Consider the following 25459-nt stretch of genomic DNA (forward strand, 5'->3'; position numbering starts at 1 on the left):
TTCGTAACTGCTTTACTGACTTTGACTTTTTGTGTGCTGATTTTTCCCTGCTTTGAAACTAAACCAGAGCAAAGTGTGTTTCACTTGGTGAAAGAAGAAGGACTGTGAATTGCCTCACAGCTGCAAACAAAGTATCACAGAACTGATAAGGGATTTGTACAAATTACCAGTTTGTTTGGAGACAAGTGCTCTTTGCTATACCAAAAGAGGGCTTGGTTTAAGTGAATTTTCATTATAAAGAACATTGTTTTGAATTTTCAAACGTGTGTGTGTCTGAAATTTGTACCTGTGAATTTTTGGGAGGATTCTACCAGAGAGCCCGACAGAACACTTTTATATGAAAATTGCAGAATAATATGAATATGAAATCACTCCATGATTTGGTTGAACTACCTTTCTACCTGCTTCTGGAAGATCATAAAGATGGGAGAGATCCTTAGATGATTTGTGCATTCATCTAAAAGCCTGAAATGTCTCATCCTACCTGTACATGATTCAAGGATCAATATATTTTCTCCAGAGATAGCAAAAATAGCTACTCATAAATATGTAAATATAAAACATGAAAATTAGAATAATAGAATCATACAAGCGAAAAACAAAATATTGCTGCAAGCTTGTTCTGTCTGGGTCACTCCGGAAGCCAATACCAACCCAAAAAGAGAAACCAGACACACTGGTAAAAGGCAAAGGCAGTTTTATAAAATTCAAGAAAAACACAGGTAACAGAAAATGTCCTTACAAACAGGAAAATGCTGTATCTTCAGATATATCCATGAAGGCAAAAGTCCATGCAGCAATACAGAATTCTTGCTGCCAAGCCGAGGCTGTAGATAGCAGACCTACACCTCCCATGGGTCTTCCAAAGCTGCTGGGCCACAAGCCAGAAACAGAGACGCCGAGAAACAAGACAGCATAACGCAACTCCAAACTGATTTTACTCCACATGGCTTCAAGGGCTTGCCTGCCTTTTAAACCCTGCTAAGGAGGACCACACCCAAACCCAGCTGTTCCTAATTCAGTGCTGATAATACTTCTTTAATTGCTCCTTTCTTTGATCTGACCGTCTCTGTCGCATGTCAATGACGGCTTGTGCGTCATCACCTAATGACTCCAAGCTAGTGGCTGGGGAGAGCCCCCCCCCCCCCGGGGCTTGCATGCTGTTCTCCTTCATCCCATTCCCGATTTTCCTCTCCCCCGTCCGACTGTTCAGCCCCCTCCTCTTCGCTGTCCTCCTCCTCCGGGCATGGAGCCAGCAGAGACATAGCTGGTCCCTGAGCAGCCTCAGGCTGAATCACAACAAAGCTATTACCTCTTGTTTCTCTTGATGCTGGATTCTAAGTTAAGCAGAAATCTTAAAATTCCAATTTGTTACAAGGAACTGCTTCAGTATAGTACTGCTCACTAGCAGTCCTATACACTATGCACTTTAGAGATTGGTTATGGGCAGAGAGAAAATGTTTGGAATCTTCAGTTAATTCTTCTTATGTCACTAGAATTAGAATTAGGATTTGAAATCTATCTTTTCCTCATCTCATCTTGCTCCTGATTCTGTCATGAGAGTTCCCTTTCATTTGCAATGTCAGAACGTTATATTTTTACTCTCCTTTTGCAGTCAGTTCTGCATATAAAAACATATAAGTAGCAGAATGCAGCATTTAATGGAATTGAGTAGTTGACTTTATTTTTCAAAGTACGTGCCTTAAACTTATTACAAAGGAAAAAATGTATTTTTAAAATATTTACAGAATCAGATATCATCATGTTCATAGTTTAACTCCTAGGTTTTGTGCAACAATTTTAACATTCAAACTTAAATATGAAATGCTAGAATTAATATTTATTTAATGATCAATTGTTACATAAATAATTGTGTGTGCATTTATTGTAAAGTTTGAATTGATCATAGGATCAAATTCTACAAGTTAGCAGAAATAGGATGATATAATTTGTATTTTCAAAATGAATCTACTATTAGAGTCAAATTTGATAAAGTTTTGACATTCTTCCATTTTTTTCTTCCATTTTAAATCCTTTTTTCTTAAACTTATCAACAATTTTAAAAGTATCAAATCCAGATAACTTAAATAGATAAAAGATATTGGGCATGGGGGGAGGCAATGATTTTTAAAAAAAACTTTTTTCAGCATCATCACCCTAATTTTATTTCATATACACTTTCCCCAGTTGCTGTTTACTTTGAGAAAAAAGTGTGATATATCTGATCACAAATGCTGTAATTTTTTTCTTAAATGCTTTTGAGTCAGTGTTGACTTCTGGCAACAGCCCCAATTAGTCCCTGCAGTTTTCCTAGCAAGTTTCTTTTGGAAGTGGTTTGCCATTATCTCCTTATCAGGGCTGAAAGAGTGTGTGATTATTTAGACATATCATAAACGTCAGTGTTAGGTGTCAACATCATGTGGGTGTATGGGTGTGAATTATTTTTACTACAGGTAGAAATGACGGCATAGATATTCCCAATGAGCCAAAAAATATTTGAATTATTCTTCACTTATTTATTCTTTTTTTAAAATAAAGTTTATTGGTTGACAAAAGGTAAATGGGGGAAGGGAAAATGGGGTACATAAATTTTAAAAAGGGATAGGAATAATTATGATATGATATTGTATTTTGACATATATATCTTACTTTGTAACAAAAATTCAATGTACACATTTATATCTTATTACTATAAATATTTCATTTTTCTATCTTACCCTATTATTTAAAAGGTAGTAATAAGTAATGATAGGGATAGTAAGAAAGATATTTATAGAGAGGTAGTTAGGAAGATAAGTTTACGATTTTATAAAGTATTTATAAAAAGAAAAGGAGAGAGGGAGGATCTGCCTATATGACAGACGTTTTCAGGAGGTACGACATGATGTAATAATATGTTAATGGGTGTGTCAGTAATATATCAGTAATGAAAATAATAAAAAGAAAAGAAAAAGAAAAGAAAATATATTTATGTAAGTACTGGAAAAGAGAAAAGCTAGTATGGAATAAAGTAATTTGTTTGATTATAGTGTTATCGTGTGAACGGTTGTTTAATTGACTTTAAGAAACAAGTAAAAAGAGTAATGTCAGAATCTTATTTTATTTTATTTTTTATTTATTTTTGTTTATTTCTTTGTCAATTTATTTATTTATTTATTTTAAGTGTTGGTATTGAAATTAATTTATTAGTCAATAATAATTTGAGTTCAAAATGGTTGCTAGGTAAGAGAATTTGTTGGGTTATACAATAAAAGTTAGATATTTTTTTTGCAGTGGTCCATTTATACCAGTTGTCCCATATATTATAGTAATTGGAATCTTTTTCGTTATGAATCTCCATTGTAATTTTTGACATTTCAGCACAGTCCATAATCTTAGAAATAATTGTCAATATTGGAGGAGTTTTTTCTTGTTTCCAAAACTGTGCGTATGAAATTCTAGCGGCCATTATAATCTGTAGGATGAGATATTTTTGTGGTTGGGTAAGTTTCTGTCTAAATATACCCAATAAGAAGGTTTCGGGTTTAAAAAGTAAGTTAATTGAAGTGACTTGGTCTATCAAATTTCTAATAATTTTCCAAAATTTTTGGGCATAAGTACAGGTCCACCATGTATGGTAATAGGTTCCTGGTTTTAATTTACATTTCCAACAGCTAGGAGGGAAATTAGGAAACATTTTGGATAGTCTTGCAGGGGGAAGGTGCCATCGATAAAACATCTTCATTTGGTTCTCTTTGTAAGAAATTGCTGTAGTCATTTTATAATTTGTTATAATTTATTCATTATATGAATGGGCAGTGAAATAGGGCATTAAAGTAATTAAACAATTTGTACTGATCAGAAATGGAACACTACATAAATGTACGACAACAATAGCCATTCCCACTTCTTAAACATATAATGATGGGGAGAAAATGTATGCTAAAGGGAAAATAAGAAGAGGAAGAAGGGTTTTCCTAGCTATTTTCTTAAATAATATTCTACATGAAAGGAAACATCTGGTATATGTACTATTGTTATTAATAACTCTGTTCTCCAAATGAAATGTCTAATGTTTATCTTTGTTTAATTATATCAACTACGTCCAACCGATTTAGCTTAATGAATAATTGGTTTATTATTATTTTAATAAAATGAAAAAATATTAATATTGAATCACTAGGGTTTTTTATACTTTCACAAATTAAGTGTAAGACAACTTTAAAATATAGCTGATATGTTTCACTTTTAAAGTAAAAGAAGATGGCACATGCTTCTTAAATTGAAATGTTTTATTTTCAGAAAGCACTGCTTAGTTTTAATCCTTTGGCTGTAGAAAACAGTAACAAAAACAGTAAAATATTGGCTTGATGACTGATGACTGCTAAATACCTTGTTACTATATGACTAAAATAATCGCCCAGGAGACTTTTTGCATTTTTACATGCCCAGTTGTCCATTTGGCTCTGAAAATGTCAAGAGTTCATCTCACCGACATTTACTGCATAGCACATTTTCCCCTGTTCAATTCACTTTTAAAATCCTTCAATATGAGTCTATAACAGTATGAAACATAAGAAATAATATACTTAAACCAGGTACAATAAATATAAATGGATATTTAAATAAATTCTAGTTACTTGCCAAGCTAAAACTATATCATCTGTTTGATCACTATCCTAGGGCCTCTGCTTTGAAATTGTTTCTTAGCCACAATGGAGACATGCATATGCAAGTATTTCTTCATTTGATTTTCACTTAATTTAAGCCACTTCATGATTGTTTCTGCTAACTTCCTGGCCTCTTAATTCTTTTTACTTTTAATTGCAGTTCTCTTATCTATTATGCATGCACACAGACACAAACACACACAAATACATTCAAACACAAAATACTGCATTTGTTTTAACTTGTAGAAGTTTCAAGTATCTTCTTATTTATCCTTACAGGAATATAGATCATAATATAGAATACTGTATATGAAATATAGAATAACAGAGTTGGAGGTCTTCTAGTCCAACCATCTACTTAGGCAGGAAATTCTACACCACTTCAGACAAATCCAACATCATCTTAAAAACTTCCAGTGTTGGAGCATTCACAACTTCTGGAGACAAGTTGTTCCACTGATTAATTGTTCTAATTGTCAGGTGATTTCTCCTTAGTTCTAAGTTACTTCTCTCCTTGATTTGTTTCCACCCATTGCTTCTGGACCTATGCTTTGGAGAATAGCTTGACTCTCTCTTCTTTGTGGCAGCCTCTGAGATATTGGAACACTGCTATAATATCACTTCTAATCCTTATTTTCATCAAACTAGACATACATAGTTCCAGCAACTGTTGTTATGTTTTAACTTCCAGTCCTGTAATCATCTTTGTTGCTCTTCTCTGGAATCAAAAAGCTTTCCACTGCCAATAGATAGATAGATAGATAGATAGATAGATAGATAGATAGATAGATAGATAGATAGATAGATAGATAGATAGATAGATAGATAGACAGACAGACAGACAGACAGACAGACAGACAGACAGACAGACAGACAGACAGATTAGATAGATTAGGTAGTAGGTAGGTAGATAGATAGATAGATAGATAGATAGATGATAGATAGATAGATAGATAGATAGATAGATAGATAGATAGATAGATAGATAGATAATAGATAGCAGAGCCATTAAGTCTAATCTTTGAAAACTCTTTCAGGACCAGCGCCTTGCACACTATGGTCACTATCTTCAAAAGGGGAGACCTGCCTTATTCTGCTGATATTCTGCCTTAGTTATTGCCCCTCTTTCCACTTTTTATACTTGTCCTTTTTGTCTTTCAGTTTGTCAGAGAGTTCTTTATGAAGCAATGCTGGTTTCTTTAGAGAGCTTTTATTTTTATAATGTCAATTTTCAAAATTCCGCAAGCTTCTTGAGTTGTTTTCCTCTTGCAGATTCTCGTCCACGGAATCCTTCGGTTTTTGAAATTAGCTCTCTTAAAGTCGAAGACTCTAGTTTGACTTTGTTCTATTACTTTTTGCTGCATAATGTTGAATTCTAATATTGCACCATTACTTGCCCCAAAGGTTCCTGTAGTTTCAATTACCTTCTATAATTTCATCTCTGTTTGTGAGAATTAAGCCCAATATGGCTGATGCCCTTGTTCCCTTCTCTACATTTTGGGAAACAAAGTTGTCTGCTAGGTTTGTTACGAATCTGTTGGATCTTCCATTTGGGGCAGAGTTTGTCTCCCTGTTGATGTCACAGTACTTAAAACCTCCCATTATTATTGTGATGTGTTCCTACATACCTTAGTTAGCTAACTAGCAAAAAGTTCATCTATTCCTCTGTTTGGCTGGATGGCCTATAGTATAGACCTATGGCAATGTCATTCATCCCCCTTTTAATATTGACCAAAATGCATTCAGGATAATTGTCATCATTGTTGTGCTCTATTTCTGTAGAGATGTAATTATGTCTTATATATAGTGCAACTCCACCTCCTTTTTTGTTTGGTGTATTTCTTTTAAATAATTTACATCCCTCTAACTGTATGTTCCATTTGTGGGTTTCATCCCACTAAGTTTCTGTAATGGCAACAATGTCATATCTGCCCTCAATTACTTGAATTTCTAATTCATCACGTTAGAAACATAGAAACATAGAAGTCTGACGGCAGAAAAAGACCTCATGGTCCATCTAGTCTGCCCTTATACTATTTTCTGTGTTTTATCTTAGGATGGATATATGTTTATCCCAGGCATGTTTAAATTCAGTTACTGTGGATTTATCTACCACATCTGCTGGAAGTTTGTTCCAAGGATCTACTACTCTTTCAGTAAAATAATATTTTCTCATGTTGCTTTTGATCTTTCCCCCAACTAACTTCAGATTGTGTCCCCTTGTTCTTGTGTTCACTTTCCTATTAAAAACACTTCCCTCCTGGACCTTATTTAACCCTTTAATATATTTAAATGTTTCGATCATGTCCCCCCTTTTCCTTCTGTCCTCCAGACTATAAAGATTGAGTTCATTAAGTCTTTCCTGATACGTTTTATGCTTAAGACCTTCCACCATTCTTGTAGCCCATCTTTGGACCCATTCAATTTTGTCAATATCTTTTTGTAGGTGAGGTCTCCAGAACTGAACACAGTATTCCAAATGTGGTCTAATGCTCTATGCATTGATGTATAGATATTTGAGTCCATTTTGATTGACCCTGTGTTTACTGTCTACATAACCTGTCTTGTGCCTGACTGCCCCTACTTTCTTGCCACCTGTTTGATTAGTGCATATGGTAAGGTTGTGTTACACACCCGTTCAACTTGCATATTTTCAGCAGAATGTTAAAAGTATCTGTTGGCATGGGTGTCAAGATAAAGGAGTGTTCATGCATATGCTTTGGGAATGCCCGTAGCGCAGAACTTTTGGCAAAAAGTGCAAGAGGATATTAATAGGATGTTAAATACACGATGGATAATTACTAAGGAAATGGCAATATTAGTTAAAAGCAATGCGATGGGAGAATTTAGAGAAATAAAACAAGCAGCAATAGAAAGCACTCAGGCGGTAATAGTCTTGGGTTGGAAGGATGCGACAAAATGGACAATGCAAAATTGGTACCGGTACATGGTGGATCATATTCAGTTTGAGATTATGGATAAAAGGATGAATTTGGTTAATGAAACTGATTTGTGACAACTGATGGGACGATGGGACAAGGTAAGATGATATATGGTGAGTAGAATCCGAGACCAAGCTACAAGAAACAAATTGGAGTCACTTTATAATATGCGGAGAGGGGCGGCATACAAATCTAAATAATAGATAGATAGATAGATAGATAGATAGATAGATAGATAGATAGATAGATAGATAGATAGATAGATAAATAAATGTAAACAGATATTTTGCTCTTGAGTTAAAATGGTATATATAAGAAACATCCCCGATCTGGTGGTGAAGTGTGAATGTTTGTCTGGTGGTGGGCACTACTCACAGAGCACCTGTTTTATGTTGTTTGTGTGTGTACATTTTTAAAAAAATCAATAAAAAATTATTATTATTATTATTATTATTATTATTATTATTATTATTATTATTATTATTATATTTGCATGCCGCCCCTGTCCGTAGACTCCGTAATTTAATAGTAAATATTAAATTAAATATTAATATTAAAAAAAGAAAAAAGTGCATATGGTAAGGTTGGTAGTAGTGTTCTATTTGCCATAAAATTAAATAAAAAGTAATATAATTCTTCCCCGACCCAGACTTAAGAACTCAATCAAGAACGACACTGATTCATTCAGAATGATGCCCTAGTTATTAGCCTTAAGTTAGCCTATTCTGTCTGGTTCCAAGTAAGATGGTACAGCACAGATTTAATTTTGTTTTCAATATATGATTCATTAGACTACAGAAACCCAGATGACCACTAGGTGGTGATCAAGAGATATAGCCAGTTGAACAGTTGTACTTTTTTTGGAGTCCAAAACATATGAATCTATTTCATTGAGGGCCTGCTAGGGCAGAGTACTTATTTTTCTCTCAACAATCTTCATAAAAAGAAAAGCTTGTAGATTGAACAAAAGTTGTCTATCACTGTTCGATTGAAGGATAGTCTTTTGAAAGGGATTGTACCACCATTTTGTTCAAAGTAGGAAGCACCACTTACTCTCGCAAAACAGCATTGATCTTTGCTTGAATTCAATCATTTGCCTTAATCAACTAGACAAAGACATAGGTCAAGGACACTGGTGACAGAGCTTACAATAGTAAAGACTCCATTCTCAGAATTGACTAGCTCTTGCCAAGTACCGTCAAAACGTCGCTACAGAGCACTGCACACCAAGACTAGACACAAGAACAGTTTTTTTCCGAACGCCATCACTCTACTAAACAAATAATTCCCTCAACACTCAGATTTTCTACTAAATCTGCACTTCTATTCTACTAGTTTTTCTCATTATTCCTATCACCCATTTCCTCCCATGTTGACTGTATGACTGTAACTTGTTGCTTATATCCTAAGATTTTTATTAATATTGCTTCTTCATTGCTTATTTGACCCCTATGACAATCATTAAATGTTGTACCACATGATTCTTGACAAATGCATATTTTATTTTATGTACGTTGAGAGCATATGCACCAAGACAAATTCCTTATGTGTCCAATCACACTTGGACAATAAAATTCTATTCTAATCTATTCTATTCTAAACAATCTAAACTACACCTCAATCATTTACAAAAGGACCTTACATAAGTCAGTTAATAGGATCTGCCTAGCTCATGTCCAACTTAGAGTAAAGCCAAGTGACTTTATTTCACAGATGCTTAGAATAATCCTCACAGCAACCCTGCAAGGGCTCCCTCAGAATGAACTTGGTTTCTCATAAGAGGGCCTCTGGCAGGTCATCTATGGCAGTGTTTCCCAACCATGGCAACTTGAAGATATTTGGACTTCAACTCCCAGAATTCCCCAGCCAGCAAATGCTGGCTGGGGAATTCTGGGAGTTGAAGTCCAGATATCTTCAAGTTGCCAAGGTTGGGAAACACTGATCTATGGACCTACTGGGAAATAAACTTGCTTTATTAATCTTATTGCACAATGTCCTAATAAAGGATTTTACCTATGCCTGGTTGGCATTATTGTTTATCTGCATCGAAGGGCTACCAAATTTTTTACTACCACACTGTGGACGTGGCTTGTGCAGGACGCCCTGCATTTTCTTTCAACATCTTTCAGTGCAAATTGGGTGCTTTCGGGTGGAGCTCCATTTTTGCTACTCCACTGCGTTCCCTCCATCAGGCAGTAGCCCATCCCTGTTTATCTGTCTCCAGGGATACTTTGGTTATATTTTTACGCTAGTTGTATCAATTTCTTGATAGGAAAGAACTCTTCATGGTCCGTTATGCCTTAGTCACCATCCAGAGTTTTCGGAGAGGGGCGGCATACAAATCCAAATAATAAATAAATAAATCCAACTGAACCGTTGCAATGATGTTGCCCAGTGATGGGCTACCAAAAGTTTTACTACCACACTGTGGGCGTGGCTTATGTATTTTTTTTCAACGCCTTTCAGTGCAAATTGGGTGCTCTGAGGTGGAGCTGCAAATTTTGCTACCGGTACTGCTACTGGTACTGACCGTACCTGTAGGAGCGCATCACTGATGTTGCCCTTGGCAACTGGATTTGGAAACTCTAGCTGTTCCAAAATGCAATGACACACACAGTGTTGGACTCACAACAAAATACCTATGTCGCCCCAATGCTATGTGAGTTGATTTGCAGTGGGGAATTCTGGGAGTTGAAGTCCAAATATCTTAAAGTGGACAAGGTTGGGAAACACTAAGCTAGGTGGTAATCCATGTATGATACACAGATATTTTATATTTACTAATGCCTTTGAATTTATTAGTTAATCAACTCTCCGAGTCTTCGGAGAGGGGAGGCATATAAATATAATAATAATAATAATAATAATAATAATAATAATAATAATGATGATGATGATGATGATGATGATGATGATGATAAAACATTAGATTTATCAGGATGCACATGTTCTTGGTCCTACCAACAAAGCAGTGAGGTCTTCTGGGATCCAGGAGGTCTACCATGTGTGTAAAATGGAGCATTTTATCTCATACAGTGACTTTTTAAAAATTGCTAATATATAAGCCATTCCCTTCCAAATGGTTCTGGACAGTTTTCAATGTAAATAGCAATGTCCACTGCAGATAGAAAGATATATTGTTTTAATAAATATTGTGTGTTTTCAGCATTAATAACGACAACTATATTTAAGACCTGATTTATAAATGATACTAAGTATAAACATTTCTTCTCAGATATTTTACACATAATTTTACAACAATGCATGTTTTGATAAACAAACTCCTTTTCTTACTAGGACACTTCCTAAATCAATTCTTGGAAGCCAGTACAATAAGTGGGAAATACTAAAAAAAGGATGAAATATTTTTTTTCTCTCCCCCCTTCCTCTCCCATATTTTTTCTTTCTACATAGTTTTTTTGGAGATAAGTGTATTGCTCAAAAAAAATATGAATTGGCTATTGATTCTCAGTTACGCCTTTGCTCTGCGTTTGAACTTACTATGGTTAACTATAGCATACAGTTAACTTTTATATGCTCACTCCTAAGAGGAGGAAAAGCTAATTTGTAAGTCAGTCTAATAGGAAAGTGCACACAAGATCAAGGGGACACAATCTGAAGTTAGTTGGGGGAAAGATCAAAAGCAACATGAGAAAATATTATTTTACTGAAAGAGTAGTACTGTAGATCCTTGGAACAAACTTCCAGCAGACGTGGTTGATATATCCACAGTAACTGAATTTAAACATGCCTGGGATAAATCCACCCTAAGATAAAATACAAAAAAATAGTATAAGGGAAGACTAGATGGATCATGAGGTCTTTCTCTGCCGTCAGTCTTCTATGTTTCTAGTCTAAGATTTGTAGAATCTATTCAAGGTTTACATAAGCAGATAATTTAAATAATTTAAATAAGGTCCAGGAGGGAAGTATTTTTAATAGGAAAGTGAACACAAGAACAAGGGGACACAATCTGAAGTTAGTTGGGGGAAAGATCAAAAGCAACATGAGAAAATATTATTTTACTGAAATAGTAGTAGATCCTTGGAACAAACGTCCAGCAGACATGGCTGGTATATCCACAATAACTGAATTTAAACATGCCTGGGATAAATCCATCCTAAGATAAAATACAAAAAATAGTATAAGGGCAGACTAAATGAATCATGAGGTCTTTCTCTGCCATCAGTCTTCTATGTTTCTAGTCTAAGATTTGTAGAATCTATTCAAGGTTTACATAAGCAGATAATTTAAATAAGGTCCAGGAGGGAAGTATTTTTAATAGGAAAGTGAACACAAGAACAAGGGGACACAATCTGAGGTTAATTGGGGGAAAGATCAAAAGCAACATGAGAAAATATTATTTTACTGAAAGAGTAGTAGATCCTTGGAACAAACTTCCAGCAGACGTGGTAGATAAATCCACAGTAACTGAATTTAAACATGCCTGGGATAAATCCATCCTAAGATAAAATACAGAAAATAGTATAAGGGCAGACTAGATGGACCATGAGGTCTTTTTCTGCTGTCAGACTTCTATGTTTGTATGTTTCTATTTATAAATAGAAAAATACAATAAAATAGACATTGGAGTTGATCTTTTTCTGTTTTTCATAGATTGTGAGTGAGATATAAATCACAGTTACTGTTCCTTGGTGGCCTTAATATTTTTATGCAAGGATGCCTTCTCGTCTTTGTGAGTCGGCCTTATTTATGACTTAAGCTGGCCCATGGAACTGGTTTAGTAGGCGTTGCACATCAGAAAGTTAGGGGAAAGGAGTAAATGCTTTTTAAAAGATTTGACTCTTGGGGTTTCCTTTTCTCCCTTTTTAAAAGGGCTCCGTTTTGGAAGCTTTTCAAAGCCCTGCATGCTGAGTGGGAAAGTTGGGAGTTCCCACTCCCTAATCCTGCTTTCAGAAGTGCCTGGGAGGGTGCATACCACAGGCTAGCCCTACGCCTGCAGGTAGTTGTCATCCAGGAAAGCTCAGTGGTTTGCACTATTCACTGTCCACCACAGGATGCCAATCTGCTCCAGGTCCCTAATCTCTTTCTCACATAGTCTCTTGTAACAATCTGCAGGGAGGAGGGGATAAGTTTGAAAGAAAGGCATGGAAAAAGGAAGCACAATGTAAGACCAGCCTAGCAGGCTGCCAGTTCCTTGCACACACATTCAGTTCCAGCTGCAGCCGGACTAAATTCAATGGCTAACAGGTGTTCTTGGCAGACGATGCATTAACAAAGCTACTTAAAACGAAAATACCTAAGATTTTAACACAGAAGCTCATGGCTTTCCTTCCCTTTCTCAAGATTCTTTTAAAGTTTTTTTCCCCCTAGTACTTCAGATGCATAAAAGCTGAAAGAGACTCAGCTTTTTGGGAAGAAAGTAACTGCTGAATATCACAAAAGGCCTGGCTCAGGTCCTTTGAATTGGCCATTCATTTTATCTGGTTTATCGAATTAGCCCTGAATCTATAAGCCTTTGGTTTATGGAATAAAACAAGCTATATCCAAGGAGGTTTTCGTCTGGGAAATTACAACTGTTGAATTTATTTACAGTATTTATTTATTTATTTTTTTATTTTTTTATTTGATTTGATTTGATTTGATTTGATTTGATTTGATTTGAATGCTGCTCCTCTCCGAAGACTCGGGGCGGCTAACAACAATAAAAAAGACAATGTAAACAAATCTAATATTAAAAATAATCTAAAAAACCCCAATTTAAAAAACCCATCATACATACAAGCATACCATGTATAAATTCTATAAGCCTAGGGGGAAGGGAAAAATTTCAATTCCCCCATGCCTGACGACAGAGGTGGGTTTTAAGGAGATTGCGAAAGGCAAGGAGGGTGGGGGCAACTTTGATATCTGGGGGGAGTTGGTTCCAGAGGGTCGGGGCCGCCACAGAGAAGGCTCTTCTCCTGGGTCCCGCGAAACGACATTGTTTAGTCGATGGGACACGGAGAAGGCCAACTCTGTGGGACCTAACCGGTCGCTGGGATTTGTGCGGCAGAAGGTGGTCCCGGAGATATTCTAATCCGATGCCATGAAGGGCTTTATAGGTCATAACCAACACTTTGAATTGTGACCGGAAATTGATCGGCAACCAGTGCAGACTGCGGAGTGTTGGTGTAACATGGGCATACCTCGGGAAGCCCATGATTGCTCTCGCAGCTGCATTCTGCACGATCTGAAGTTTCCGAACACTTTTCAAAGGTAGCCCCATGTAGAGAGCGTTAATGAATCCTGCCTCTAAATATTAATTTTAGAATCTGAATGGTTAAAATGAGTCAGAAGTCAAAATTGGTAGGAAGTCTCCTAAGACTAAGTGAAATAAATAGACAACTTCTTCATTGGTTGTTTCTGACACCTCTGTTATATACTAATGACAATTGTGTTATGGCAAAAAAATCTTTTCAAATATTCTGTATATGAGTAGAATACTTATGGTTGAGGAAAAACCATAAATTATGTGGGAGAATCCAAAATAAGATTGCTGTTTCTTTAATTTTCAGTTTGTAATTTAAAATATTTTTTAAAAATATATATTTGATTTTCTACATATTGTTTGGAAAAAAAATAGTTTTTCTTTATAAGTTTATCAGCAGAGTTCAACATTGCACCAAAAACCTCATAGCAAGGGGCATACTTACCGGTACTTTTCAGGAATACAGATTATGTTGTGTGTTTTCAAGTTGCCCGTTATTGAGCAAAATATGTATACAGTACATGATATTACATGATATTACATGATATTACATGATATTAAATGAGCCGAGGTGGCGCAGTGGGTAGAGTCCAGTACTGCATCCCACTAAAGCTGACTGCAGGTCAACAGTTCAAATCTCATCACTGGCTCAAGGTTGACTCAGCCTTCCATCCTTCTGAGGTGGGTAAAATGAGGACCTGGATTGTGGGGGCAATAGGCTGATTCTGTTAAAAAGTGCTATTGCTAACATGTTATAAGCCGCCTTGAGTCTAAGCAGAAGGGCAGCACGTGTCAAAAAGAGGGCGGGTAAAATATTTACTGACCCCTCACATCCTGGACACAAATTGTTTCAACTCCTACCCTCAAAACGTCGCTACAGAGCACTGCACACCAAGACAACTAGACACAAGAACAGTTTTTTTCCGAACGCCATCACTCTACTAAACAAATAATTCCCTCAACACTGTCAGACTTTCTACTAAATCTGCACTTCTATTCTACTAGTTTTTCTCATCATTCCTATCACCCATTTCCTCCCATGTTGACTGTATGACTGTAACTTGTTGCGTATATCCTAAGATTTTTATTAATATTGCTTCTTCATTGCTTAGTTGACCCCTATGACAATCATTAAGTGTTGTACCACATGATTCTTGACAAATGCATATTTTATTTTATGTACGCTGAGAGCATATGCACCAAGACAAATTCCTTGTGTGTCCAATCACACTTGGCCAATAAAATTCTATTCTATTCTATTCTAAAAAAATTAATTAAATAAATAAATAAATAATAAATAAGCAAATAAATAGTTCAGTCAAATAACCTCAAACCACTTCCATAGGCTAGGTCAGTGTTTCCCAACCTTGTCCACTTTAAGATATCTGGACTTCAATTTCCAGAATCCCCCAGCCAGCATTTGCTGGCTGGGGAATTCTGGGAGTTGAAGTCCAAATATCTTAAAGTGGACAAGGTTGTGAAACACTGGGCTAGGTGGTAATCCATGTATGATACACAGATATTTTATATTTACTAATGCCGTTGAATTTATTAGTTAACCAATTCTCCGAGCCTTCGGAGAGGGGAGGCATATACATTTCATTAATAATAATAATAATAATAATAATAATAATAATAAGAAGAAGAAGAAGAAGAAGAAGAAGAAGAAGAAGCATAAAACATTAGAAATTCACTATTAAAAATCCACCCAATTTACAAACGAATGTGTCCATTTTTAAGACACAATACATGGCAATTACATTTATTTATTTATTCAATTTTTGTGCCGCCCTTCTCCTTAGACTCAGGGCGGCTTACAACATGTTAGCAATAGCATTTCTTAACAGAGCCAGCCTATTGCCCCCACAATCCGGGTCCTCATTTTACCCACCTCGAAAGGATGGAAGGCTGAGTCAACCTTGAGCCGGTGATGAGATTTGAACCGCTGACCTTCAGATCTACAGTCAGCTTCAGTGGCCTGCAGTACAGCACTCTACCTGCTGCGCCACCCCGGCTCATAGGGATACAGGCAGGGGTGGGCTGCTGCCCCGACAGGGGGGGGCAATGTAGTGGAGCAGCGAAAATGGCGCTCCACCACAGAGCACCCAATTTTCATTGAAAGATGTTGAAAGAAAATGCAGGGCATCCTGCATAAGCCATGCCCACAGTGTGGTAGTAAAAAATTTGGTAGCCTTTCACTGGATACAGGTATTATTAATTGACCTAGATTTATATGGTTAGGGATTTGAGCATACAAGAAAAATATTTTACTTTTTAATTAAGCGTAACTACCTGCAGGATATGACTAACTAAATTTAAACTGAAATATTAATTCTTCCTTCCTGCCCCATTACTTTGTGACTCTGAATGTTGTCTTGAAATTTGCATTTAAGATCTTTCTGCCATACCTTAATGTATGTATGTATGTATGTATGTATGTATGTATGTATGTATGTATGTATGTATGGATTGATTGATTGATTGATTGATTGATTTTATTGATTTTATTTTATTTTATTTTATTTTATTTATTTTATTTGTATGCCGACCCTCTCCATAGACTCGGGGCGGCTCACAACAACAATAAAACAATTCATAACAAATCTAATAATTTTAAAAAATTAAAAACCCCATTATTAAGCAGACATATACACAAATATACCATACATAAATTGTATAGGCCCCGGGGAGATGTCTCAATTCCCCCATGCCTGGCGGCAAAGGTGGGTTTTGAGGAGTTTACGAAAGGCAAGGAGGGTGGGGGCAGTTCTAATCTCCGGGGGGAGCTGGTTCCAGAGAGTCGGGACCACTACAAAGAAGGCTCTTCTCTGGGGCGCCAACCGACATTGTTTAGTCGACAGGACCAGGAGAAGGCCAACTCTGTGGGACCTAATCGGTCACTGGGATTCGTGCAGCAGAAGGCGGTCCCGAAGATATTCTGGTCCGATGCCATGGAGGGCTTTATAGGTCATAACCAACACTTTGCATTGTGACCGGAAATTGATCTGCAACCAATGCAGACTGCGGAGTGTTGGTGTAACATGGGCATAATTACTAACTAATGAGGAGTTACCATAGGATTTTTATCAGAGCATCACAAATCTGATTTCAGATGCTGTCTCTAATTATCTATTTATTTATATTTAAATAATGTTTTCAATAATATGATTTGTTTTAATTTAAAGTTTGAATAAGGCTGTTATTTTTGTTGTTATGCTGTGTACCTGAGAGAGTTGGTTCTGGTGCAGAATGTGCCAAACGATAAATCATCTGTTGGGAAAGTGTAGCAGGAAACTAGTATTTTTTTCAAGCAATTGTATTGTTTTTAAAAATAAGAATTAAGATGGCAGTGGTACCCTTCCCCAATTTGACAAAATGTTACCTACAAGCAGGGGTGGGCTACTGCCCGGACGGGGGGGAAACGCAGTGGGGTAGCGAAAATGTAGCTCCACCCCAGAGCATCCAATTTGCACTGAAAGATGTTGAAAGAAGATGCAGGGTATCCTGCATAAGCCATGCCCACGGTGTGGTAGTAAAAATTTTGGTAGCCCTTCACTGCCTACAAGGTAGCTGTGTGCAATTTTTCTCCTGCTTTCCCTCAATGACTTGGTGGAAAGAATTCAAATGCATAGCAGCAGAGCACTGATCACAACTAACAAAAATTATTTATTTATTTATTTATTTTGTCCAATACACAATGAGGGTTTTAGTGGGTATATATCTATATACACATAATAAAATACATGATGAAGGTTATAGAGGAGATACTCCTAGTAAAATATATCTAAGAAATAATAGAAAAGAAGATCATATCAATGAAAGAATAGAAGAAGAGATATAGGAATAGAAGAAAGGTATAGGAGATATAGGAGAGCAATAGGACAGGGGACAAAAGGCACTCTAGTGCACTTGTACTCGCCCCTTACTGACCTCTTAGGAATCTGGATAGGTCAACCGTAGATAATCCAAGGGTAAAGTGTTGGGGGTTTGGGGATGACACTATGGAGTCCGGTAATGAGTTCCACGCTTCGACAACTCGGTTACTGAAGTCATATTATTTACAGTCAAGTTTGGAGCGGTTAATATTAAGTTTAAATCTGTTGTGTGCTCTTGTGTTGTTGTGGTTGAAGCTGAAGTAGCCGCCGACAGGCATATGATCTTGTGGGCAATACTTAGATCTTGTTTAAGGCGTCTTAGTTCTAAACTTTCTAGGCCCAGGATTGAAAGTCTAGTCTCGTAGGGTATTCTATTTCGAGTGGAGGAGTGAAGGGCTCTTCTGGTGAAGTATCTTTGGACATTTTCAAGGGTGTTAATGTCTGAGATGCGATATGGGTTCCAAACAGATATACAGTGATACCTTGTCTTACAAACTTAATTGGTTCCGGGACGAGGTTCTTAAGGTGAAAAGTTTGTAAGATGAAACAGTGTTTCCCATAGGAATCAATGGAAAAGCGATTAATGCATGCAAGCCCAAAATTCACCCCTTTTGCCAGCCAAAGCACCCATTTTTGCACTGCTGGGATTCCCCTGAGGCTACTATCCATGGGAAACCCCACCTCCGGACCTCTGCATTTTTGTGATGCTGCGATTTCACTGAGGCTCCCCTTGCTGGGAAACCCCACCTCTGAACTTCCGTTGCCAGCGAAGCGCCTGTTTTTGCGCTGCTGGGATTCTCCTGCAGCATCACAAAAACACGGAAGTCTAAGAGACGGAGTTCCCCATGGAGGGGAGTCTCAGGGGAATCCCAGCAGCGCAAAAAACGGGTGCTTCGCTGGCAACGGAAGTCCGGAGGTGGGGCATCCCAGCGGCGGCAGTGGGTTTGTAAGGTGAAAATAGTTTGTAAGAAGAGGCAAAAAAATCTTAAACCCCGGGTTTGTATCTCGAAAAGTTTGTATGACGAGGCGTTTGTAAGACAAGGTATCACTGTACTGTGGTAATGTGACAAAGATATCCAAAATTTTCCCTTCTCAGAAACCTTTACCATGCTAAATCCCCTAGAAAGCTCCTAAATGATTTTGGCAGCCATTAGTCCGGCCTAAACAGTGTAACTCCTTTCAGCAAGTGAACAAACAAGGAACAAACATTGAATGGCTGACTCAAATGCATTTCAGCTGGCGTTTTCTTTTCCGCCCTTAAGGGTGCAGTCCGTATCAATCACTGTTTTCTCTCCTACACTGAAATGGTCACTCATTCCACCGATGTTTTTCACAGCAGTAATGCACTTTTAGAAGGAAGATTTCATAAGGCTGTTTCTTGAACTTTCTAAAGTCACCTTGAAGATTCTAGCCCTTTTTGCTATTTTTTTTCTTCTTTGAATTTTAATTATTTGTTTCATTAGTTAGTTATATTTCTTATTTATTAATCATCTGTCTCATTGTTTTGGAGTGTGAGAGTATTACACAGGTAGATTTTAAACAAAGTCACTATTACAAACTGGGTTAGTTTCATTTTTCACTGATTTCTTGAACATTTAGGATTGTGTGCTGTTCAGCTTTTTAACTGATTATCTGACATGTTTATTTTGGATATATAAAAGTTACGATATATGGAGCACTGATAGCAGAGTATATTGTTGTTCTAATGATTTGTTGAATATTATTGCAGCTGGACACTTTCTAATGATGTTCAGCAACAATTGGTCAAAAGATGGCCTTATGTTGCATTTGTGACTTTCCTGCCTTTAATTCTCAGCAAATTATTATTATTATTATTATTATTTATTAGATTTGTATGCCGCCCCTCTCCATAGACTCGGGGCAGCTCACAGCATACAATAAAACAATTCATAACAAATCTAATAAATTTAAAAAAAACATTAAAAAGCCCCATTGTTAAACCAGACATACACACAGACATACCATACATAAACTGTATAGGCCCGGGGGAGGGGGGGGAATGCCTCAATTCCCCCATGCCTGACTGCAGAGGTGAGTTTTAAAGAGTTTACGGAAAGCAAGGAGGGTGGGGGCAGTTCTAATCTCCGGGGGGAACTGATTCCAGAGAGTCAGGGCCACCACAGAGAAGGCTCTTCACACTTTGAATTATTCCAACATTGATGCTTTTCTTTTTCAGATAACTGCAGTTTGTAGAGAAGCTGCTCTCCTTGCACTTCAAGAAGATATTGAGGCCAAACATGTCATGAAGGAGCATTTTCAAGAAGCTTTGGTCGTTGTGACTCCTAGAATCCCAGATTCCCTACAGAAATTTTATGAAGAGTATCAGCAGAGGAGTGGATTGCATTCACTGTGAGACAGTGATTAACAAACATACAGTACACAACTTCATTTCTGGGTTCTTTCCCCAAGAAATATGTTCTTTCAGATATTTAAAATTAATTTTATTAATACCTTTTTGAATAAAGGTTGACTCAGCCTTCCATCCTTCAGAGGTGGGTAAAATGAGGACCCGGATTGTGGGGGCAATAGGCTGGCTCTGTTAAAAAGTGCTATTGCTAACATGTTGTAAGCGGCCCTGAGTCTAAGGAGAAGGGCGGTATAAAAATTGAATAATAAATAAATAAAAATAACCTTTTTTGAATAAATATTTAAGGAGCTTTTGGAATAAAGAATGGAGTGTTTTGAATAAAATTAAACTTGAGAACTGTGTGGAAGCACGATTGAAACATCAAAAGCACATCATGGTAGTACATCATCATGCCAAAAGAGGTGTGTGTTCATGGAGTAAGAGGTGGCTCAGAAACATATATTTTCCTGTCTAATGTACACCATAATACTGTAGCCACAGCACAGCCATAGCACAAGGGTGTCAAACTGGCGGCTCTTCATGCCCAGGCTGCACCCATCCCAGCTCCACTAAGGGGAAAAAATGTCATGTGATGGCAATGTGATGTGGTGAGTTTGACACCTGTGCCCTAGCAGCACTCATCCATTTCCGCATCATCACTATCACTAAATAAATGTTTTGTATAATCTAAAGCAGTGTTTCCCAACCTTGGCAACTTGAAGCTATCTGGACTTCAACTCCCAGAATTCCCCAGCCAGCTGCTGGCTGTGGAATTCTGGGAGTTGAAGTCCAAATACCTTCAAGTTGCCAAGGTTGGGAAACACTGATCTAAAGTTCCTAACCTTTTTCAGAGCTGCCATGTACAGAGTACAAGTTGTTTTTTGGCTGTCCGTGAAATGCCTTTTCTCAAATTATATCAGTTTAAAAGTACATTTTAAAATTTATGTTCTTCTCCAGTTTATAAATATTATTTTGGAGTTCTGTATAATACGTTCTTTTTCTCAGTATAAAAAAATTGCTATCACCAATGAACTTGTGGATCGTATCTGATTTTAGATCATGTTTTAAATGAGAGAATTAATTTTAAATGGCTTTCCAAACCATTTTAGATGGTCCCTCTATTTTTTTTCTGCCTTTCTAATTCTTTCATAAGTTATTACTGTATAACCGGGATGGCAAATCTATGGCATGCGTGCCACAGGTGGTACACAGAGCCATATCTGCAGGCATGCGAGCCAATGGCCTAGCTTAGCTCCAGTGCGTATGCATGTGCAGGCCAGCTGATTTTCATCTGGCCCTGCCCACACTGGTCCTCCCCTTCCAGGGTTCTCCATGTGGCCCATTTTGTATGCCAGGTAAGTACAGGGCTTGCACGGAGGCTCTGGGAGGGCACTTTTGGCTTCATTTTTCTTCATAAAATTTTCTAGGCCTGCTTAATATTGTTTAAATGGGATAATTTGCATTTAAAACTTTTGCCAGACCCATCCTAGACTACTGCTCATCTGTCTGGAACCCATACCACATCTCAGACATCAACACCCTTAAAAATGTCCAAAGATATTTCACCAGAAGAGCCCTTCACTCTTCCACTCGAAACAGAATATCCTACGAAAATAGACTAACAATCCTAGGCCTAGAAAGCCTAGAACTATGACGCCTAAAACACGATTTGAGTATTGCCCACAAGATCATATGCTGCAATGTCCTACCAGTCAATGACTACTTCATAACACAAGAGCACGCAACAGATTCAAACTTAATACGAACCGCTCCAAACTTGACTGTAAAAAATATGATTTCAACAATAGAGTTATCGAAGCGTGGAACTCATTACCGGACTCAATTGTGTCAACCCCTAACCCCCAACATTTCTCCCTTAGACTCTCCACGATTGACCTCTCCAGGTTCCTAAGAGGCCAGTAAGGGGCGTACATAAGTGCACTGGAGTGCCTTTCGTCCCCTGTCCAGTTGTCTTTCCTCTCTTTCACCTATCATATATATTCTCTTCCTCTCCTCTAAGTTCACTTTTACCCTTATATATATTACCACATGTCTATTTTCTTCCTATGTATTTGTGTATTGGACATATGAATAAATAAAATAAATAAATAAGTAGTGTTGCAATATTGGGATCAACTAGTTAACACAGGCTAATTCTATTCGAAGCTTTATATGCAGTTTTTGTAAAAATGTTTTTGGTAAGGTAAAAAATATAGTAGTAACCCGTTAGGCATTTAACTACAAAGGAGTGTTTATTTGCCTGAGAGATTAATAGTAAATCAGAATTAGCTGGTAGTGCCAAGTGCCTTAATAACACAATTGACCACAGAGTGCTTTGTTAGATTCTCCCCCCCTTCTTTTCCCAGAGGAAACTGGGAGACAATGCAACTGATGATTTAGTACAGTGTTTCCCAACCTTGGCAACTTGAAGATATTTGGACTTCAACTCCCAGAATTCCCCAGCCAGCAAATGCTGGCTGGGGAATTCTGGGAGTTGAAGTCCAGATATCTTCAAGTTGCCAAGGTTGGGAAACACTGACTTAGTAGCAATAATTTTTAAGTAATTAATTATGATAAACATTGGGAAAATAAACATCTAGAACACAAGTAAAAATAACAGAAAAACAGCAAAGGGAGCGAAGGGTATTCAGGAGAACATCTAATGAGAATATTTAACATATCCTACTTGCATCCTATTTTCCAAGATGTAACCTGCCAATTCTTTACTACAAAGCACTACTTAGTTTTTAATAGACAAAATATTGCAATATTAAACTGTGCATTATCCGATAGCCCAGCAGGTCTAAATACTTGGGTGCAACACATGGATTCCAATGTGTTGTCAGTTATTTTCTTCTGCAAAGGGTAGTTTTTATATGGTAGTCTCACTGGGAGCTTTGGGCTGGCCACTTAACCAACAATAATTGATTTGATGTTTAAGAAATAATAAATACCTTTATGGTGTAGAAACAGTGAAGGGCTACCAAACTTTTTACTACCACACTGTACGTGTGGCTTATGCAGGATGCCCTGCATTTTCTTTTAACATCTTTCAGTGCAAATTGGGTGCTCTGGGGTGGAGCTCCATTTTTACTACTCCACTGTGTTCCCCCCTCCCCAATCCGGGCGGTAGCCCACCCGTGTAGAAACGTCATTCCAATCTGTCAACCATTTTATTATCCCAACAGCTTTTGGAATTTCTGCTATGTGAGGGAGGCAAAAAGAGTTTTAATAAAGTATAAAATAAGTGTCTTATTTGTTTATTTATTTATTTATTGGATTTGTATGCCGACCCTCTCCGAAGACTCGGGGTGGCTAACAGCAATAACAAGATAGCATACAATAATAATCCAATACTAAAAACAATTAAAAACCCATTATTATAAAAACCAAGCATACATACAGACATACCATGCATAAAATTGTAAGGGCCTAGGGGGAAAGAGTATCACAATTCCCCCATGCCTGGCGGCAGAGGTGGGTTTTAAGTAGCTTACGAAAGGCAAGGAGGGTAGGGGCAATTCTAATCTCTGGGGGGAGTTGGTTCCAGAGGGCCGGGGCCGCCACAGAGAAGGCTGTTCCCCTGGGTCCCGCCAAGCGGCATTGGTTGACGGGACCCGGAGAAGACCCACTCCGTGGGACCTGACTGGTCGCTGGGATTCGTGCAGCAGAAGGCGGTCCCTGAGATAATCTGGTCCGGTGCCATGAAGGGCTTTATAGGTCATAACCAACACTTTGAATTGTGACCAGAAACTGATCGGCAACCAATGCAGACTGCGGAGTGTTGTCTTATCTTGCCTATACAACCTGTTCTGCCGGGCTCTATGGTATGAGTCTCCCGAAAATTCAAGGGTACAAATTTCAGACACACACACACACTTGAAAGTTTAAAAACAATGTTCTTTATCACAAAATTCAAAAGAAACAAAGCACCCTTTTTTTTATGCAAAGAGCACTCTTCCCAAAAAGTCTTGTAAGCTGTACAAGCTCCTTAAACAGTCCTTAAGTACTTAGCTAGCAGCTGTGAAGAAACGTAACAGCCCTCCTTCTTCCACAAAGTGAAACACACACACTTTGCTTTGGTTTCAAAGTCTTGAAAAATCAACCAAGTCCGGAAACAGCAAGGCACGGTCCTGAAGAATTACAATCAGATAATCTTCCACAACGGCCAAGCCAGCACGCTGCTATTTGTATCAGCAGCTCTAATTACTGGAGCCCCACCCAAATACAGGTGGCCTCTCTTATCTCCTGTAATATTTCTTTACTTGGTCTCTTCTACGCATAACTCTGCGCATGCGTGGATCCAACACTTCCTCCTCCGAATCGACAGAAGATAATGGAGATTGGCTTCCTGGGCTGTGTGCCAAGCCCCCCTCTTCCAAGTCACCCCCACCTTCTTCGTCTGAGGAAACTGCACTCCCTGACTCTGTCGGCAATAAAACAGGCCTATGATATGTTGATGTTTCCCCTGCATCCACCTCCACATTCCTTGGGGCAGGAGCTGGGCCAGAGCCAACCACAACACCACCCGATAGTAAAACTTGGGAGACCAGCAATGCTTCCCATTTTCCTTGGAGTGCTGTCTGGCTAGCGGGATTTTTCATCTCTCCCAGAGGACTTTGAATTGGCAGGCTCTTGGCTGGATGGCATAAGACTGAATGAAGAGAATGGACTTATTTGGTGCACTACTTGGGCTTCAATCAGAATCAGGTGAGGAAGGAGCAACTGTCTTTGATCTGCCTCTGATTTGGGAGGTATGGTTTCCTAGCAGTCACGGTCTGGTGAGAGCAGGAAGAGTTAGATAGGTGTGTGTATGAGTGGAAACTGCAGGGGAGAAGGCAATTGGTCAATAGGATCTGCTGAGTGGTACAGACAGAATCAGTGCAATTATTATTATTATTACTATTATTATTATTATTATTATTATTATTATTATTATTATTATTTATTAGATTTGTATGCTGCCCCTCTCCGCAGACTCGGGGTGGCTCACAACAACAATAAAACAATATACAACAAATCTAATAATTTAAAAGTCACTAAAAACCCCTTATTAAAAAGCAAAAACATACACACAAACATACCATGCATAAACTGTATAGGCCCGGGGGAGATGTCTCAATTCCCCCATGCCTGACGGCAGAGGTGGGTTTTAAGGAGTTTACGAAAGGCAAGGAGGGTGGGGGCAGTTCTAATCTCCGGAGGGAGCTGGTTTCAGAGGGTCGGGGCCGCCACAGAGAAGGCTCTTCCCCCGGGTCCCACCAAATGACATTGTTTAATCGACGGGACCCAGAGAAGGCCAATTCTGGGATGTGCAATGGCCTAAGGCAGTGATGGTGAACACAAGAACAAGGGGGCATAGGGAAGTGAACACAAGAACAAGGGGGCACAATCTGAGGTTAGTTGGAGGAAAG

The 25459-nt window shown here is 38.0% G+C and overlaps 1 protein-coding gene across 1 annotated transcript in view; it reads left to right on the forward strand.

The window, feature by feature from the left end:
* The window catches only part of AFG2A (AFG2 AAA ATPase homolog A), a 198781-nt gene extending 178438 nt beyond the window's left edge, over window positions 1-20343 (forward strand). Inside the window, exon 16 of the mRNA XM_070757684.1 lies at window positions 19875-20343. Coding sequence (XP_070613785.1) covers window positions 19875-20051 — 177 coding nt within the window. The 3' untranslated portion in view covers window positions 20052-20343. The remainder of the gene's footprint in view (window positions 1-19874) is intronic.
* Window positions 20344-25459: the final 5116 nt, after the last annotated feature.

The sequence above is a fragment of the Erythrolamprus reginae genome, chromosome 7, assembly GCF_031021105.1.
Source record: "Erythrolamprus reginae isolate rEryReg1 chromosome 7, rEryReg1.hap1, whole genome shotgun sequence".
Classification (NCBI taxonomy): Eukaryota; Metazoa; Chordata; class Lepidosauria; order Squamata; family Dipsadidae; genus Erythrolamprus; species Erythrolamprus reginae.